Genomic DNA, 17,525 nt, shown 5'->3' with positions numbered 1-17,525 from the left:
AGAGAAGAAGCCACACGTGGTTGGTGTAAACCACGCGCACGCTCACGCAGACGCACTCAGCGCTCAGAAATGGCGGCGGACGGTGGTAGCTCTCCGCTGCAGCTTCCCTGCGTTTTCTCCCCCAAATCCCGACAGTACTTGGCGCTATGTGCCCAGGACGGCCGACTCCGCGTGTGGAACACGGACAGCAAGACGCTCCAGCAAGAATACGTGCCTTCAGCCCACCTGAGTGCCACCTGTACGTGCATAGCTTGGGGACCATGCCGGACGGTAAAGGTACGTGCCGTGGCATCCTCCGCCGTTAGCTTCGGCGGCTAGCCGAGGCCCGAGCGGCCAGTACGTGGACAATTCTCTTTCAAAGCGCTCACGTTACACAAAAAAAGACGGCTGTGGTCCTTCAAGAACGCCTTCACGAGCCTCCGGAGTGTCCAGTGTTTGTTATCTAACATGATTTGTGTCGCTGACACACTCTCGGTTAGCACGCTAGCGGCGCTAGCAGCGAGCTACGCAGAACGCACATGTTAGCCCCACATGGTATTTCAAGATCCCACGGACAGAGCTATATTTCCCTATCTGCTGGCGGAATCGGACAAACATTTATTTGAGTAACATCGGCACGACTATATGGTAGTTCTTTAAATTCGCCGTAGTGTTTGATATTGTTTGAGTGAGCTTTACCCCACTGACGCTGTTATAAACGCGTGCTTCCATGACACTGATAGGAGAGGTCCTCAACTTCAGACCCCAGCCACTCAGGTGGACATGGAGCTGGATTTCTATGCACTGGGGGACTGCACAGACTGCGGAAATGTGCTACATAAGTGAAATTCACTCTCACACAGAGGTGAACATTGTTATTGTCAGAAACTTTGAGGTGATGGGCAAATTACAGATTTTCACGGACCAGTTTCAGTGTCCACTCAACGCACAGACAACATGGAAGCCGAAGTCCTCATTAAATCACTGTGAATATTTGATACGGGACTTGAAGCTGGAAAGATTTGTTGTCTCCATTCTAACTTCACTTTCTGTTGCCTATATGTGAGCTGTGAGGCTCTTGTGGTCACCTGTGAGTTCCATGATTGTAACTTTGTGAACAGAACCTGTGAAACAATTTCATGGAATTTATAATTAGAATTAAATCTTTATTTGCTTTCTTTTGCGAAACTGGCATTGTAGCCTCTCATTGTTTTGAATGTGCATATTTTTTTTCGTACGATCAAGTGAAATGGCACTTTGATGCCATGGTGAGGTTAATATTGCGCTTTCACATGTGTTTTTGGTTCCTTTGGTTTATTTCTGTAACCGGATTGTTTACCCAGTTGATTCATGTTATTGGCTGACTGTACCCCACGTTTTGTCATTCTTGATGTCTGATCATGTCTCCAGGAGGGACCTCAGAGAAAGAAGAGGAAATCAGAGGCGGTGCCGGTGGAGGAGAAGGCAGATCTGTTGGCGATGGGCACGGCGGCCGGCACCGTGCTCATCTACAGTACAGTGAAAGGAGCACTGCACTGCACCCTGGTGAGTTTGGGGCGTCCCGTTGACCATATGCAATGGGGGAAAGCGTGACAGATGAGATGCTGAGCATGAATCAAGCCTAACTGAGCAAAATAATTATGTAGAGTAGGAAGGAAAGTGACTTTTGGCTCATTCTTTTAATGTCTTAAAATCAGTACTTGACTTTTAGCAAATGGTACCCCTGTTTTTACAAAATTTATTCAAGAATCACATAACACAAGGAATAAATGTTTAATTTTCCCGTATATTTAACATCCTGAAATAATTTGTTAGGCTTAAAATGAGATTTTGCCTTTTTATTTGGTGTTCAACTGACTTAAGTATGTTCATCGTGGTCAGTCATTGACTGTAACTGGTGTTTTGACACAAATGTAAACATATTGTGCGTGGTGTGATTAATAAAACTGTAAATCTTGATTTTTTTGTGTGTGAATCTGGTCAATAGCACATAGAAAGTCGGTCTCTTGACTGCTTGAGAAGAACGTGCAGAAAAACTAGATGGTTTCAAAAGAGATTTGAGTTGGAGCATGCAGAGCTTTCCAAAGCCAGTGAAATTACAGCAATTTGAAGAAACCGTTCATTCAAACCTGAGTTGTTGTGAGTCATTTCTCCAAAAATTCAAAATGTGGCAAAATATCACATAAAACATGAGATTGGAGATGGGGCTATCATGGGGGGGAAAAAAACAAACAAGCAGCAGCCACCAGATAAGATGATTTGCAGTTGCTCCGTCACAAGTCTTGTGATGTATCATAGATACGCCAAAAAAAGAGAAGACTACCTGTGAAGTCCTGATTCTGGAGAGCCCCTGTCCTGCCTGTTTTTGTTGATTTAGCTGTGTTTATATTATGAATGTGCATATTTCTGATGGGTGAAGTTGGAACCATCAGTACCTAAGGGTTAAAAATGTTAAAATTAATTTTTTGACACAAGTACAGATGAAAACTACTGTTTTTGTGAAGAACCATTTGTCTCTGCTCACTGATCCTTCCTCTCGTCCAGCAGGACGGAGGCCACAGCGCAGGAGTGAACTGTGTGCAGTGGCACCCTGAAGAAAGCTTACTATACAGCGGCTCAGACGACACCTACATCGTGGAATGGGACCTGCAGACCGGCAAGACGCGAAGGTTCGTTTGCTCCCGTTGGTCAACCTGCAACCCTCATTGTGTTGTGCTGGTTCACATGAACTCCTGTCGTGAACAATCACTTGAGGCTTTTTCTCAACAAATTAAAGCATTTGTTAAAAAAGAACCATCTGATCCACTATAGATGAAGACTTGGTGTCAAACCCTTACATCGATTGTGTATTTGCTAAAGATTGTACCCGGCGATCTTCAGAAGGTACTTATCTATGTAGGTGTCATTGATGACATCTTATGATTTTCCTCCTGCTGGGACAGATTGGATAGTCCGTCTCATCGTGTTCGGTTCGTGTGTCATGAGACACACTAAACATAATGTTCAGTTCAAACCTCAGTTTGTCATTTTCTGTAGATTACTGAACAATTTAGCAATAATCCCAAGAAAAGAATGAGTGGAATTTGAAATGATCACAGAACAGAAATGCATGACGAACTAAGTTTGCCGCACACCTTTAACACTGTTTACAACAAAATATTTTCATTTGAAATTTTGCTTGTAGCTAAACAAAATGAGTTTGCGTTCTGGTGTGTGCTTTATTTTGGTGTGAAATATTTATTGTATTTGCTCGGTGTGCTAGTGAAGTAGGTTTTAATCACTATGGGAGGAAGAGGTTTTATCTCCCTCACAATAATATAATTCACCTGAAGAAGGGAGGCGGTGGAGCCTCCCTGCAAATCACAGCCTGCTCTGCTGTGTAGTGGGCGATGCCTCTGAATGCGCATTTTAAAGCTTCACGAAAATGTTTGTTTTGACGACATCAAAGCGTCCATCCTCGTCAGTATTAACCAGGAACTTGACATGTGTCATGCAGAGGTTCTCACAGACGTTTTTTTTTTTTTTTTTTTTAAATCTACTCTTTTTTTTTATATACAATGCTTTCTGTTAGCTTAACCCTCAACTAACACCAGGTGTCAGTCACAAAGAGAAATAAGAGGTTCTGCATGAAGACCTTATTGACTGGTATTTCCAGGTTTTGTACACTCTGCGATATCGCAGAGAACAGTCCTCATGAAGGACGCCTTCTCCGGCTCTGCTTTAACATTTTGTCCCGTCTCTGTGTGGATCTGGTTGGGCTACAGAAATACACACTTTCTCCTAAAACTCCCAAGCTTCAAGTCGACAAATTCGTTCCTTGTAAAAGAGCCATTAGTCGGTGACCCCCAGTCTCTGGCTTTTGTCACGTTGACTGGTGAGAGCGACTTTGGGTCCCTCTGAAAATGCTCCGAACGCCATTCTGCTGGACTGAAAATAGAGCAAATTCAGCAGGAACCTTTGACTGCAGCCCCTCCTTCTCGCTGTGGCAGTAATAAAGCCACTTGCTGCGACCCCTCCATGTTTTCCTGGGTTTCCTCTTAATTGCAGCTCGACCAGTTGATAAGCCGCGTGCTGTAAAACGAATTGCTTTTGCTGTGAAACTGCTCAGTTATTCCCAGTTCATTGAGCCGCTTTCAAATGTATTTATTGATACACTGCTCTGTGGGCAGCGCCGCCAGTGAAGGAGCACTGTGTACAGTGGTGCAGGAGTCGGGGGGGGGGGGGGTTGGTCGGGACCTGATTTAGGAGACCTCTCTTCGTGTGAAGCGTGCAAAAACTACAAAAGTCCAACCGTGTTTTCTTTAGAGCCGCAGTAGCTTTACTGACTCCACTCAGCCTGACAGTCTGAACCTGAAGGCTACTTTTTTTTTTCTTTCTAAAAATCCATATCTGTTGTGCTGCACTCTGTTCACGCAGCAGATTAGTCTCCACATGACGGCGGTGGAAAATCCGCTCGACACGGGCTGACAGACATCCTTCACAATCACAGTTTAGCAATAGAGCCCTGATCTGACAGAAAGTGACATTTTTAAGAGGCAGCTTCACCAAACTGTCTCGCAGCGAAACACATTCAGACGGTCTGAGAAGCAGCTCGTCCCAGATCCGTTCCTGTTTATAATACTCTCCTTCTGCCTCTGAGTGGCAGTGTTGCACTTTTTTTTCTTCTCAATCAGATATTATACAGTGATTAATTTGACGATTAAAGTTTAGAATATTACTGTAGGAAATGATGAGGTTTTTTTAAATTTTTGTTTTGTCAAAACATTTGCAAAATTGCATTTCATGATCTGAAAAATGTTGATAAACCTTATCCATTGCCTCGTGTACATCTATATTTAAATTGTTGCCGTATAATAGAAATGGCTCCTAAAAAATGGTTTTCTAAATATTAGTTTTTTTCTAATGCATTGTCTTAAACGAGAAATGCAGTAACTTGTACCAGTGGTACAAACCATCAATATGATGTGGAAAAGGTGAAAAACAGATTTAAGTGTTATGAGACTTCTAAGGCAGTTTATTTTGTGTATTTCTTGCACAAACAATCCCCATCTCAAAATCCAGCTCTACTTCTATTTGAGTTTTAAGTTTGGGTTTTCAAGCCTGTTTCATTAAGAAGTATTCAGAGGCAAAAGTTTTATGTTGCCTTAAATTCTCAGGGTTTGGTCTTTTTCAAAGGGAGGCCGGGCTCTCAAATCTCCCAGTGCTTGGGAAAATAGTTTATTCAGGGGTTGACGTCTTAGTTGTCAGTGCCTCTGGTTTACTGCAGTCTGACACTGAAAGAATAGAACTGTGAAGTTTACAGGGAAACTGAGTCGAAGGAGGTAAATTGTCCCCAAATTTACCTGACGAGGTCATCAGGCTGCGTGTAGTCAACTCTGACAGTTTGAGCAGAACATATCAACCAGACAACAGCAGCGTTTCTCCTGAATACACTGTAGGATAATTTATCTTTTTGTCTCCTTAAAAGCAGCCTTCAGACTCGGCTAAAAAAAACACACGCTGCCACTTCAGTGTTCTCCATGTCCCTCTTGGCTAACCCTAAAATAACTTCAGTTTGACACAGACTAAAGTGCAGCAGCACGTGGAACCGCTGCAATCAACATTAATGTCACCATGAATCCACACAGGATGTTTAATTCTCCACCTGTGGAGGAAAAGTGCTCGACGTTGTTTTAACGTCTCCAGAAGTGGAGATGGAATCACACGAAAATGCTTCCTGGAGGTCGTAGCATCTTCAGCTAATGATCTTGTTGTCGTTTGTGTTGTGCAGTAAGTGGAAGGCGGACCGAGCAGCAGTGACCAGTCTGTGTGTGAGTCCCGATGGAAAGCTGCTGCTGTCGGCCGGACACGTCATCAAGATGTGGGACCTCGACACCAAGGAGGTTTACAGGGTGAGTGTTGCAAATCTAAAGCTATCTGCCGGTGTAAAATAAAAATCGTTATTCATGAAGCACATATATATTGAAATTATTTAAATTTGTCTGTCAACTGAAGTAAATGTCCCATTTCTACTGTGGGTTTTTTTTAAGATATACTTATACAGTAGGAATGTCAGACTCATTCCAGATGTCACCCTCAGACCATTTTCATCTGGAGTGGGCTGAACTTGTTAAATAGTGGCATAAATAGCCGTCAAATTTTAGCTTCGATTCTTCTCATTGTCGCGGTGCCGAGCATACATTTAGTAGTTTGTTTGTTTTTTTGTTTTTTGTTTTTTTTTTTGGAAGTACTAGAACTTACTCCAATCTCAACGTAAAATCCATTGAATTAAATCTTCTGGTGCGAAGCCGACAGCTAGTTGGCAAAAATTCAACTACATTCAATAGTAGAAAGAAAAGTTTAGGAAAGAGAAGCAGCGGCAGCCAAATAATTTAGCAGTGAACTTGCAGCATTATAAAGTATGATGATACAAAATCTGTTCGTTTTGTTACTTGTGCTCAGAAACTACTATCTGGTTTGAAGTGATTCCTGCAGGTTGAGCTGATCGTCTGCAGCTCTCCATATTTTGGTGGTGCGTCATATCAAAGTCACTTGTGAAGAATTTGCTTCTTTGGTATCAAAACGAACAAGAGCGCTCTGTCAAACAGCTTGTATACATGGAGCGCCCAGCAGAGGATAAGAAAATGTAACACAGTGAATGTTAGGGCGGGGGACTGTACACGTGTATCGCTTCAAGGTCGGCTGTTTGCGAGAAATGGGAACAGTGGATATAAGCAGCTGCTGTCAGTGAGGGGTGTCGGTACGACTCCTTCTGGGCACGATGGGACGTCTGTGAAGAGACGCAATCAAGACAGCTCTTCCCCTCAGCAGCGAGCTCACATGGCAGTCGTTATACATTATTACACAAAACATTTAGTGAATTTTCCATTACTGTAATGTGTGTATTTTATCTCTGTTTAATTATATAGTGTGGATGTTGGCTTTTAGGCCCTTTCATATGATTACTTGTGATGTTTGTTTATTAAAGGTAGAACATTTTAGTTGGCTGTTGAAATAAATATGTTTTTGAGGCCAATAAAGGTTCTTTTTTAAATCTAATTCAGTGAGGATAATGGGGACATTTGGGCCAGAGCATGTGTCCTTGATATTAAATCAATAAAATGATGGGAAAGTCCATCTTTGGATCAGTGATGAAATGTGTTGTGGCTTTTCTTGTTTCTGCCCTCCTGTGTTTTCATATCTGCTCTTATTGGTTAAATTAAGCAGCAGAACTTAAAGCGAGAAGGATTCATCAGATCTGGCAGAATGCTTTCATCTGTGCAGATCAGCTGTTTAAATATCTTACATGTATTCTTGATCATTCAACCATTCTTCTGTTTCTCTGCAGAAGTTCACAGGCCACTCCACGGCTGTGACGACCCTGCGCTTTGCCACCTCGCGACCTCCCGACAGCAACGGCCTCTACTTCCTGTCGGGCGCCTCACACGATCGACTGCTCAGCGTCTGGTGAGTGCAGCCGCCACCGCTTCTCCTCGGTCGGTCATCGATAAGAACACCGTCACAACGCGAAGCTTCGTGGCTCCAGAGTTTAATGTAGGTCTACCTCGTTTACAGGCAAGTTAGAGAAGATGGGAAAGACAAGAATTCTGTGGTGTCCTTCACGCTGACGGACGAGCCGCAGCACATCGACCTCGTCACATCCAACAGCAAAGACGAGGTTTGAGAAGTTTCTGTGTTTTTTAATGTTTCCTGTGTTTTTTAATTTGTTTTCCTGAGTGATGAAGTGGCAGAACAAGTGAGCAAGTTAAATCTAGCAATCACACTGCATTTATATCTGCAGCTGTACTGTATCGAAGCTTTGCCTTCCAGATTTTGTCAGATATCAGCAGTGTCCCACTCTCCCTGTTTCTGTTTTTCAGGCGGTGAGGTTGGCAGTGGTGTGTAAAGACGGGCAGCTGCATCTCTTTGAGCACTTTTTAAACGGGTGAGTGCTCCCGAGTTTTGAAATCACACCTGCACAAGGCGACGTGTGTGTGTGTGTGTGAAGTAACTGAAATGTTTGAGCCTCCGGTGCTCTCGGTGTCTGTGTGATATCGGCCAGTTGGTCATTCCCGTCGCACGTCTCGCCGCCTGTCCCCCACAGGCCCTGTAAGAAGCCTCTGTCACCGTCGTGCTCGGTGCAGATGTCGGACACACGAGAGTCCCCGATGCCGATCCCTCTGCTGGCGGCGGCTCTGGTGGCCGACACCCGGACGGTGCTGCTGGCCTATGGGAGCCACCTGCAGCCGGTCATGGAGAGAGTGGTGCGTACAAACCTCCCGTGTCTGTCATACAGGACAGGCTCTGCTTTGACAGGGCGTGTGAGCGCCCTGCTGCGTAATGCCAGTGTTGATCAAAGTCTCGGCTCACCTGCCATCTTGTTTTCATTTCCTCTCCCGCTTGCACAGGAGGTCAACACAGCAGAACGGCATGTGTGTTTGACCAGGGATGTCCAGACCAGCTTGTCCCTTTCCTTGGACACCGCAGTCTCCAAGGTACGAGGGAAGATGGCCGCCACGTCCCGCGCTCATCCGACGACTCAGTGCTGTTTTCGCACGCGTAAAATGCTGAAATATCCTCTTCCAGGTGAAAACTCCAATGGTCAACGACAAGAGCAAGATTCTGATACCTGGGCTCCCTGGTCACCAAGCCCCCGTCAAAGGATCAGAGAAGAGGAAAAAAGGCTCAGACACCAAAGAGGTAAACGCCACACCTGCCACCGGGATAACACGCCCCACGGCTTTCTGGCTCCGATCCAAACATCTTTCTCACTGTGTTTGAATAGAGGTGAACTAAAAAAGACAGCTAAATTAACAAGTTTGTGTATTTCCTGGCTTTTTATATGTAAAATGCCAATAATTCCTCAAATAGTCGTTCGTTTGCTTCAGTCACTGGAAAGTGAAATATGCTGGTGTCAGATCATTCATTGTTTTGCCAGCTCAAAGAAACCTCATCAAAATGCTTTTTAATTTGATTAAACTTTCCTGGATTTTATGTTTCCTCCCTGCCTGGGGTTCGTTTTATAGCTTCGTCACTCAGTTTGGCCCGAAAGCTGCGTCGACTTTATACGTCGGCTTCAAAGAGACGACAGCTAACAACCACTTCCACCAGAGCAGAAGCACGGGAGAGTGTTTTTACTTTGAGTTTCCCCTGAAACGCCTTTGATAAACACTCCTAATGAGGCAAGATGACACCAACTCAACACTGTCGAAAGGACATCGAGGCTTGTGTCAAATTACGCCCACTCAGCGCTGTCTCGATACGCAGCCTGAATGAACAGAGACTCAAAGGACCTCTAAATAATAGTGATAAACCGTGAAAATGTTTCCTCTTGAACCAAAGTGTTTTGTCAACATTGCGGCGATGCGAAGCAGTTGTAAATAACTTGAATCATTTCTCCGTAGATGTCAATAGCGGAGCGACTGGGCGAAATCGATCTGTCTGCGGCTCTGGCGGAGAAAGAAGGCCCTAAAGGAACGGCCTCGTTACAGACGGACAATTTCGCCGTGCTGCTGGTGCAGGGCCTGGAGAGCAACGACGCCAACATCCTAAATGTAAGTTGTCCTTCCACATGCTGGGTGCAGAAATGATGTGTACTCGAGCGAAATCGTAATCCTCACCAAATATGTTTGAAGGATTTGCTGATAAGCAGAGGAAATTTCAGACTCATTCGGCTTTAATTTGTTTCTCCCTACAGAAAGTTTTGCAAACTAGAAAAGAAGTGGTAATAAAGAAGACGGTGGCGCGGTTACCCCTCCCCGCTGTTCTGCCTTTACTGGAAGAAGTAAGTATAAGAATTTATCAGTTACTGCAGCTTTTTGAGGCGTCGCTCCATTCAGACCTCTGGAGATCGGTTGAAGCATGATCAGTGTCTGTGAGCTGAGGTTTTTGGTTTTTTTTTTAACTCACTGCTGTGTCTCCTTTTCAGCTCACAAAGAGGCTCCAAGGACACCCTTTTATGTAAGCGAACTCTTTAATCATCTCCAAGTTATTATTGAACGTGTCCCGTTGTCATCAGACAGTGGTGGACAATTAGCCTGTGATGGTGGATGTTTATTCCAGTTAGATTGCAGAAAGCAGGCGATGTGACTGTTTGTTGGTTCCCTGACGGCATTTCCTTTGTTCTCCCTCCTGCAGGGCGATTCTCATGGTGCGGTGGCTCAAGGCGGTGCTCATGCATCACACGTCATACCTGGCATCGGTGAGTTCGCCCAACCAGCCACACTCATCTTTGCGTTTAGCTTCACAGGAAGTTTCTCTTTAGAAAATCATTCAACCTGCTCACATGCAGCAAGGATTTCCTAATATTTGACTCCACATTTGTGTTTTTGGATGCTGATCTGGCAGAACTCTCTGATTGGTCCTCTGAAGCCTCTCCTCGCCATATGGTGCATGAGTTTATTTCACACCGTCCTCTCTGCCTTGCTCTGATTTGTTCACTGTAAACATGGCTGCACAGTAAACTCCAGAATAAACAGACGTGTTTCTGTACGAACTGAGTGACACAAAGACTCGACAGTATGGAAACCACAGTGAGTTTGGGAGGAAAAAAAATTGAGAGAAGATTTAATAGAGTTTATGTGACATTTTTCTTTACTCTGCCTTTTCTCTGTAATTATTTTTTATTATGCTCTGATACATCTCGTCCAGAGGTTGCGCTCTGCTCTCATTTGTCATTTTTGACCAGTGTTGTAAAAATTCTGTCAGGATCTTTATTGCAAGTCTTTGATTTAAATTTAATTCCCTCAGTAACGCCGGAGACTTAATTTGCAACACTAAAGAGATGAGCCCTCAGGAATCGTTGCATTTGTCTCTGTGTGAAATATCTTAACCCCTGTACTGCGATACACATCTTATCTCGTAATTAACTACTCTTTAACCTCTCGTGTCATAAACAGAGGAACTTCCTGGAGCAGGACGCGTAATTCAAAAGTTACAAATCCCCTGCATCATCAGCATTTATGTAGAATCTCATTGAGTGTGACAGTGATGCCCTGCTGCACTCAGCGGAGAAGTAAAACCATAGTTTGAGTCCAACTATTTGTGTGTGTCTACAGCTCGGGCTGATCTGTGCATCGTAACTGGACTCTATAGATTTTGGGCCTTTGTGTCGCTTATTTCGTACGACTGTCAGCCGTCGAGCGTTTCGAGTCTCCATGGACTCGCGTCCCTTAATGTTCCCTGATGGAGCCAAAGTGGTGAAAACCTTTTAAGCTCGACTTTTTCCTGACCTGTCGACATGGACATGACAGTTGACATTCATAAATGTGAGCTCCAGTGTCCCAGCAGGCCTTTTGTGCACGTCGTATCGGAGCCGCGGTTAGAGTGCTCATTATGCCTCATCTGTGCAGTTATTTCCACCCGAGATGTTTTTATCTTCAACTGATCATGCATCAAACAGCTACCGGACCTGGTCAACCAGCTGGGCGTCCTCTACCACATGATCGAGAGCCGGGTTCGGATGTTCCACAAGCTGACCAAGCTGCACGGGAAGCTCTACCTTCTCATGACACAGGTAGGTGCCACTACACACACAGCAAAACGTGCGTCGCATGAAAATGGCTGCACTTCAGAGCCATTAGAAATCCTCCCAGATGCACTCATGGTGCCCGGAGTTGAAGTGCACCATGTCTGCACAAAATGATTGAAGCATAAAGCGAGCTGAAAGGACAAATGTATGCAAACTGCTCCACTGGTACTCCGTCCGCATCAAGTCTCGGTGTTAGCTTCACGTACGTCACACATTTGCCCGTTTGGAGTCAGAGATGCAGTCTTCTTTTAAAAACATTTTAATTTTGCACAGATGTCCAGATGGGATTCATCTGATTGAATTTTCTTAAATGTTTCCTTGACCTGTGTACCAACACAGAGGGGAAAGAAATTTTAACTACACGGGAACAGAATCTTCAAAAGGTGTAGCAGGTTCCTGCTTTTGTTCATCCGTTGAAACACAGTTCATCATGAAGTGGTTTGATTGATCACAGCTAGAAAGTTTGAGGCATTCCAGGTTAGACCTGGTAATCGCAGTCATATTTTGCCACCTGTCATTTAAATTGTCTTTAAATTCCCTGGTTTGAATATTCACCTCATCACGGCGGTACTGTACCATCATCGTTCTTCAATCCCTGTGAATTTCAAACATCTAGAACAGACGGTTCAAAAGCAGAGATGAATGGAGAAACTGAGCTTGATTTAACTTGAATGTTTTCTATGTTTACTGCCGGTACGTTATTTATAATCTCTTTATAATAGAATGCAAATCTGAGCTCGTCAGTGGGGGAAAAATGAGATGACTGCGGAGAAATAATCCCAGAATCCCTACATTGACGTATTTTATTTCATCCACCAGGTGGCGACGAGCGACCTCGAAACAGGAGCAGAAGTCGACCACACAGCAAAGCTGGTGTATGAAGAGGGTGAGTCCCCTTCATCCGTCCACCTACATTTGGTTGTATCGAGCTGCAAGTTCCAGGGCCACACACACACACACACACACACACACACACACGCCTTATATCAGCTGAATTAAGATGATCTCCACATCTTTTCCACACTGCAATGAAAGTTTGAACAAGCTCATAGTCCAAACAGACAGCGGCACCACAGCTCACATGGCAGCGTCGGCCTCCAGTTGTCCCGCTGACCCCCCCCCCACACACACACACACACACACACACTTTGTTACTGAGTTGCTTCCATTATCTTGTCAGCTCACCTCAAAGTCACCCGGGACGGCCTGCTGTCGGCCAGCGGACTCAGACCCGCTGCCACACTGTTACCCGTCAACGGCGGCCGCTTTTAGCAATGCGCTGCACGTGGGGGGGGGGGGGGGGGGGGGAAGAAACCACACACAACTCCTGTTGCCTGGCAACCTGACGGGTAGCATTCAGACGCCCCCACCCCCCCACCCCCCAACTCCCTTTGAGGGGGGAACAACAAGGCCCCGCTCTGTTCACTCTCTTTTCTCATTACGGCACTGTGTAAAACTCTTTATTGAACCACATAGAAAATTGGCTTTCATGAAATAATTAACCTGCTCCTTGAGTTCCAATAGCCCCCCCCATACGTGCACACACACACACACACACACACACACACACACAGAGGTTCAGTATGTGAGGGTTCACTGAACAAAGGGGAGGAGTAGTGGAAGTTGATGGAAAAAATGGCTTATTATGTGCAGGAAGCACAAGTGTGTTCCTGCGTGTTGCTTCCTGCCAGGACAACACTCCGTGTACTTGTAGGCCTCTTGTTTCAAACTCCTCCCACTAGTTGGTCCCCTGAGTCAGACTGAAACACGCCAGGCTGTGTGTCGTCTGCACGCGTAGCGTTCAGCGTTACGCTGCAGCTTCAACAGCTTTCTAGGAAGGCTTTCCAAAAAGTGAGTGTGTGTGTGTGTGTGTGTGGAAGGGGGCCGTCTCCGAGCTGTTTCCGCAAAGTTGCGAGCATGAAATTGTCCAAAATGTCTTTCAGCGTTCCTCTCAGTGGAACTAAGCCCAACTCCCAGAAAACAAGCCCGCGCCGTAATCCCCCCTTCCACCAAACTCTGCAGCTGATACAGCGCAGGACGACAAGTAACGTTTTCCTGGCAGCCGCCAAACCCGGACTCCCCCATCAGATTGCCAGATGGAGGAGTGTGATTCGTCGGTCCAGAGAACACGTTTCCACGGTCGTGGAGTCCAGCGGCGGTTTGCTTTTGCAGCTCCTTGATCATGGAAAAGCCCTCCATGGAGCGCCCTGCATTGCCGCTCTGGAGCTAATCTGATGGCAAATAGTTTTGGCAGCAATACAGTGAATATTCCGAGCTCCAGTTTGAACGTGGTTGATGAGACGGCAGGATGTCGCTCTGCTCACCCAGCAGGCCTGGATCATACAGGTCTCCCCGTCAGTGAGACTCCAGACCTGTGAAGATGTTTATGGATTTTAAGCCTCCCCCCCCTTTTTTTTTTTTTTTTTCTCGTTAACAGAATCATCTGACGAAGACGAGGCCTCTGGAGATGAAGGACTTCCCGACGAAGATTCTGACGTAAGTCCGACCTCCAGCACAGTCAGCCAGTCAGATCTGGCCGAGGCCCCGTTTAGTGATTTCAAGTGAAAATGGAAAACTTCCTCTTTTCAATGCCCGTTTCCACGGCAACGGTGCTCGGAGCCACTGAAAATGCAACTTTTTGAGTACAGCTTTCAAGACTGAACTTTAAGAAAACGACTCCACCATGCAAATGTGGGAAAAATGCAACTTTTCTGAAAGTAGGTGCACGTGCACAAGTCGATGGATAATAACATTACTGACCTCCAGAGTGTCATGGCTCTGTCCATACTCTCCTCACGTACATTATGCAGAGAACAAAATTCATCTTACATGTTAAACTTCTGTAATACCAGAATTGATCATCTGTTGCGCTTCAGCTCAGACCAGTGTTCTGTACGCTGTTGGCCGGCCGTGCACGCGGTTGAGCTCTCGGTTAGCACTTTGATGGACTTGGTAAAAACGAGGAATCAGAAGGAGTTTATTTATCCTCAAGGAGTAATTATGAAGACGGCTGCACAGCAGAAAGACCTGCAGTCGGCTGGAGCCTCTTGTGGATCCAGCAGATGGTTAATAGTTAATGGACGATAATGGTCTGTTTTCATTGTCCAGATAATGAATCTGAAAGTGCAGTTCAGCAAAGTCCTCATCAGAAGTGTTAAACTCACAGTTTCTCTCTCTTTCTTATATTTAACTCTGATGTTTGATTATTTCAGTGTGTTTTTGACATATTGGGAACCTTTAAATGTATTTTACAAGCTGGTTGCATGATCAAATCCAAATCAATCTTTATAAAGTTATGGTGGTCCTTTTTTTTTTCTGCATGTTCCCACTAAATGAGCAGTTGGATCAAGTGTGCCGAAACCGGCCATACAAGAGGCATCAGTTCAGCTCAACAAATCATCGTGAAAATTGTTTAAAAAAAAAAATCAATGTTGCGTTTATAATTTTAACAAAGTTCTGGCGCACCTCAGCAACTTTAAAATCACACTGCAATATACACAGTATGAAGACGATACATAGTGATCAAAAAGAGATTTCCAAAGTAAATTACTTTTTACTGTGGATTACTTTCCCAACAAGGAAAGTAAGAATACGCACTTGAATTTTCAGTTGTTAAACAAGCCGCTGCTTCCATTTCTGTCCTCAGCACTGGGAAGAGGAAGACGAGGACGAGGAGGAGGCGGCCATGGAGGGAACGGCCGACGACCACGAGGAGGCAGATGACGACGACGACGACGACAAAGACCCCGACAGCAGAACAGAATCCAAAGCCAACGGAGAGGAAGACATGGAGCATGAAAACGAGAGCGAAGAAGAATAAGACGACGCAAAACAAAAAAACCCACCAATTGTACCGAAAAATGGACTTGAAAGAGCTATATATAGATATATATACTTTCATTTTATTTTCACAACTTTGATTTTAATATCAGAACAGAACAATGTTTTACAAAAATCAAGGGACACATTGAAACGTCGCTCTCATCCCCCCACCCCTCCACCCCGGTCCCGTCTCGCCGTTCCGCCTCATTAACTTCCTGCAAAAATGAGCTGTGCGAGTCGAGGCCGTCGCTCCGCCTGCGTCCCGGCTCCGCTGCCTGACCTGCCGGCCTCCACCCGGAGCGTCGGTCCGGCCCGCACTGCCGTCTGCATTCCAAACCGTTCGTCCTCACGTCAGACGTACAAATAGAAGTTCATGTCCATCTTAACAGTAGGAGGTTTGTTTTTTTGTTTTTTCTTTAATTTTTTTTTTTCCCCCTCTCAACCCGGCTCTGCAGGCCGTGTCCGACCTCCGGGTACTGTTCAGATACTGGCGTAATGCAGAAGTGGAGCTGGGATGCGGCCTTCATTACCCCCCAGCAGACAGTCCATCACACACACACACACACACACACACATAATGTAAATCTGTAAGTACAGTGAAGTGTTTGTACAAGCTCTTCCCTCTACAGCTATCCCTCCCTCTAATCCTTGGGATTAAATTAACTCCTGTAAAGTCTCCTGAATGCCGTTTTGTTTTTCATTTTCTTTTCTATTGTTTCCAGGCAGCCCTCCTTTTAACAGTTTCTTTTCTTTTTTGGTGTGCGTGCGTTGATTTTCTGGGCATGTCTCGCTGCCCGCTGCCTTCAGCACACAGTCACAGAGGAAGACCGACCGACTGGAGGAAAAACAAATTGTGAACTGTGCTCAAATAGGTGAATAAATGGGTTTTGAAAAACGGTTTGTGGGAGTTTTAAGATGTGCCGCATGTCGGTGTGTTCCCTGCCAGCCGCGGCAGCAGGCTGTGTGATGTTCCAAGAAATTTAAGGGGGGGGAAATGATTAGGAGTCATCCACTCAATGAGAGACCCAGCAGACTGATTTAATTGCGTATTTCCCATAAAATTGCAAGATGGCTTTAAAGCAGCAAGTTACGCCACTGTCCGAAACAGGGCGGTATTATCACTGGTGTGACATCAAGTGGTAAAAATATCTTTAACGAGGGATGCTTTTATACCTTTTAGTCGTAAATTGTAACCTTAAAGTTTGGTTCACATTTGATGGCAAAGTTTCCTGAAGGAAAACTTTTCGGTTCCCTTAGGTGACGTCGCAGTGCAGAGTTTGTAAGTCGATGTTGAAATGTGACGGAAAAAGGCTTGTTTTGGTCTTTCAATGGCTTGATTGTCAAAAAACTCAAATTCTGTAAAGTTAAAATTTAAGTAATGCTTTTCTCTATGCACACACTAAATTTTCATGTAAAAGAACATTTTCTAAACTTTCCGACGAAAGAATGCAAATACGATGAGTTTTCTCTTGAAACGTGTAAGCAAAGTCTTAATGTGGTCAAATATCACTTAAAATAGTAAAAGAAATAGTGAAATTTGCTATGTTGTTTTCATGGGTCACTTCTGGGCGGGCAGCACTTTCAAAATAAGTTTCTGCAACTTCTCCACACCACACAATCAAATTTTAATAAAAATGTCAAAGCCATCCTGGAGTTGCTGTATTATGCATGTCCTCTAACACCACAGCTAAATTGACACAAAGCTTTTTATCCTGGTCCAGTCTTCAAACATTGACAGTTCTTCAGGGTCTCTGCTGATTACCTTTGTCCTCCTCGAGTTGTTTTCCGGGCGTGGGCACCGCTGCCAACAGGAAATTGGAAGCTGCTTAAAATTCATGGGCGCCAGTTAAACTTGCTAGCATTGTAGATCTTTGCTTTTCGTTAATGGCGATCTGAAATGTCCGTTCTGCACAGATGTACCACACTAATTCAAAGAGTCTGTTTGAAAACACAACTTCGGGACTTTTTTTTTTTTTTTGGGAAAAAAGTTTTCAGAACAAATTAAGACAAACTGCTGGTTTGTGGAATGTTTTAGCGGTTCACATCCAGCACTCAAACTGGATAAAAACCACGAGCTCTCTCAGCCGGTTTATCGTGAGTTTACAGAGGTCTGCGTTCGGGACATCGTGTTTCAGAATGCTGAGGCTGTTTTAATCGCTGCAAGAAAGTAGAAGTGTGTATTTTAAAGCCTGGCGTTCCAGCTGAGCTTACCCGC

At 44.8% G+C, this 17,525-nt stretch overlaps 1 protein-coding gene across 2 annotated transcripts; it reads left to right on the top strand.

Moving 5' to 3' along the window:
- Positions 1 to 56: 56 nt before the first annotated feature.
- On the top strand, positions 57 to 16,208 carry wdr43 (WD repeat domain 43). 2 transcript variants are annotated; one of them, XM_030117306.1, is made up of 18 exons: positions 57 to 276; positions 1,390 to 1,524; positions 2,527 to 2,648; positions 5,750 to 5,870; positions 7,307 to 7,425; positions 7,534 to 7,636; positions 7,839 to 7,903; positions 8,063 to 8,222; positions 8,367 to 8,453; positions 8,545 to 8,658; positions 9,363 to 9,512; positions 9,656 to 9,742; positions 9,887 to 9,918; positions 10,096 to 10,159; positions 11,360 to 11,473; positions 12,308 to 12,374; positions 13,926 to 13,984; positions 15,135 to 16,208. In XM_030117306.1, exons 1-18 carry the CDS (start codon positions 70 to 72, stop codon positions 15,306 to 15,308), a joined length of 1,980 nt encoding a protein of 659 aa, XP_029973166.1. In that variant the 5' UTR covers positions 57 to 69; the 3' UTR covers positions 15,309 to 16,208. The 2 variants fall into 2 exon arrangements, with proteins under 2 accessions (XP_029973166.1, XP_029973165.1); XM_030117305.1 differs by having other exon boundaries at positions 2,524 to 2,648.
- The last annotated feature ends 1,317 nt before the right edge of the window (positions 16,209 to 17,525 follow it).

The sequence above is a fragment of the Salarias fasciatus genome, chromosome 19 (genome assembly GCF_902148845.1).
Source record: "Salarias fasciatus chromosome 19, fSalaFa1.1, whole genome shotgun sequence".
Classification (NCBI taxonomy): domain Eukaryota; kingdom Metazoa; phylum Chordata; class Actinopteri; order Blenniiformes; family Blenniidae; genus Salarias; species Salarias fasciatus.
The sequence above is the reverse complement of the archived record's forward strand: the minus strand, read 5'-3'. Positions and strand labels throughout refer to the sequence as shown.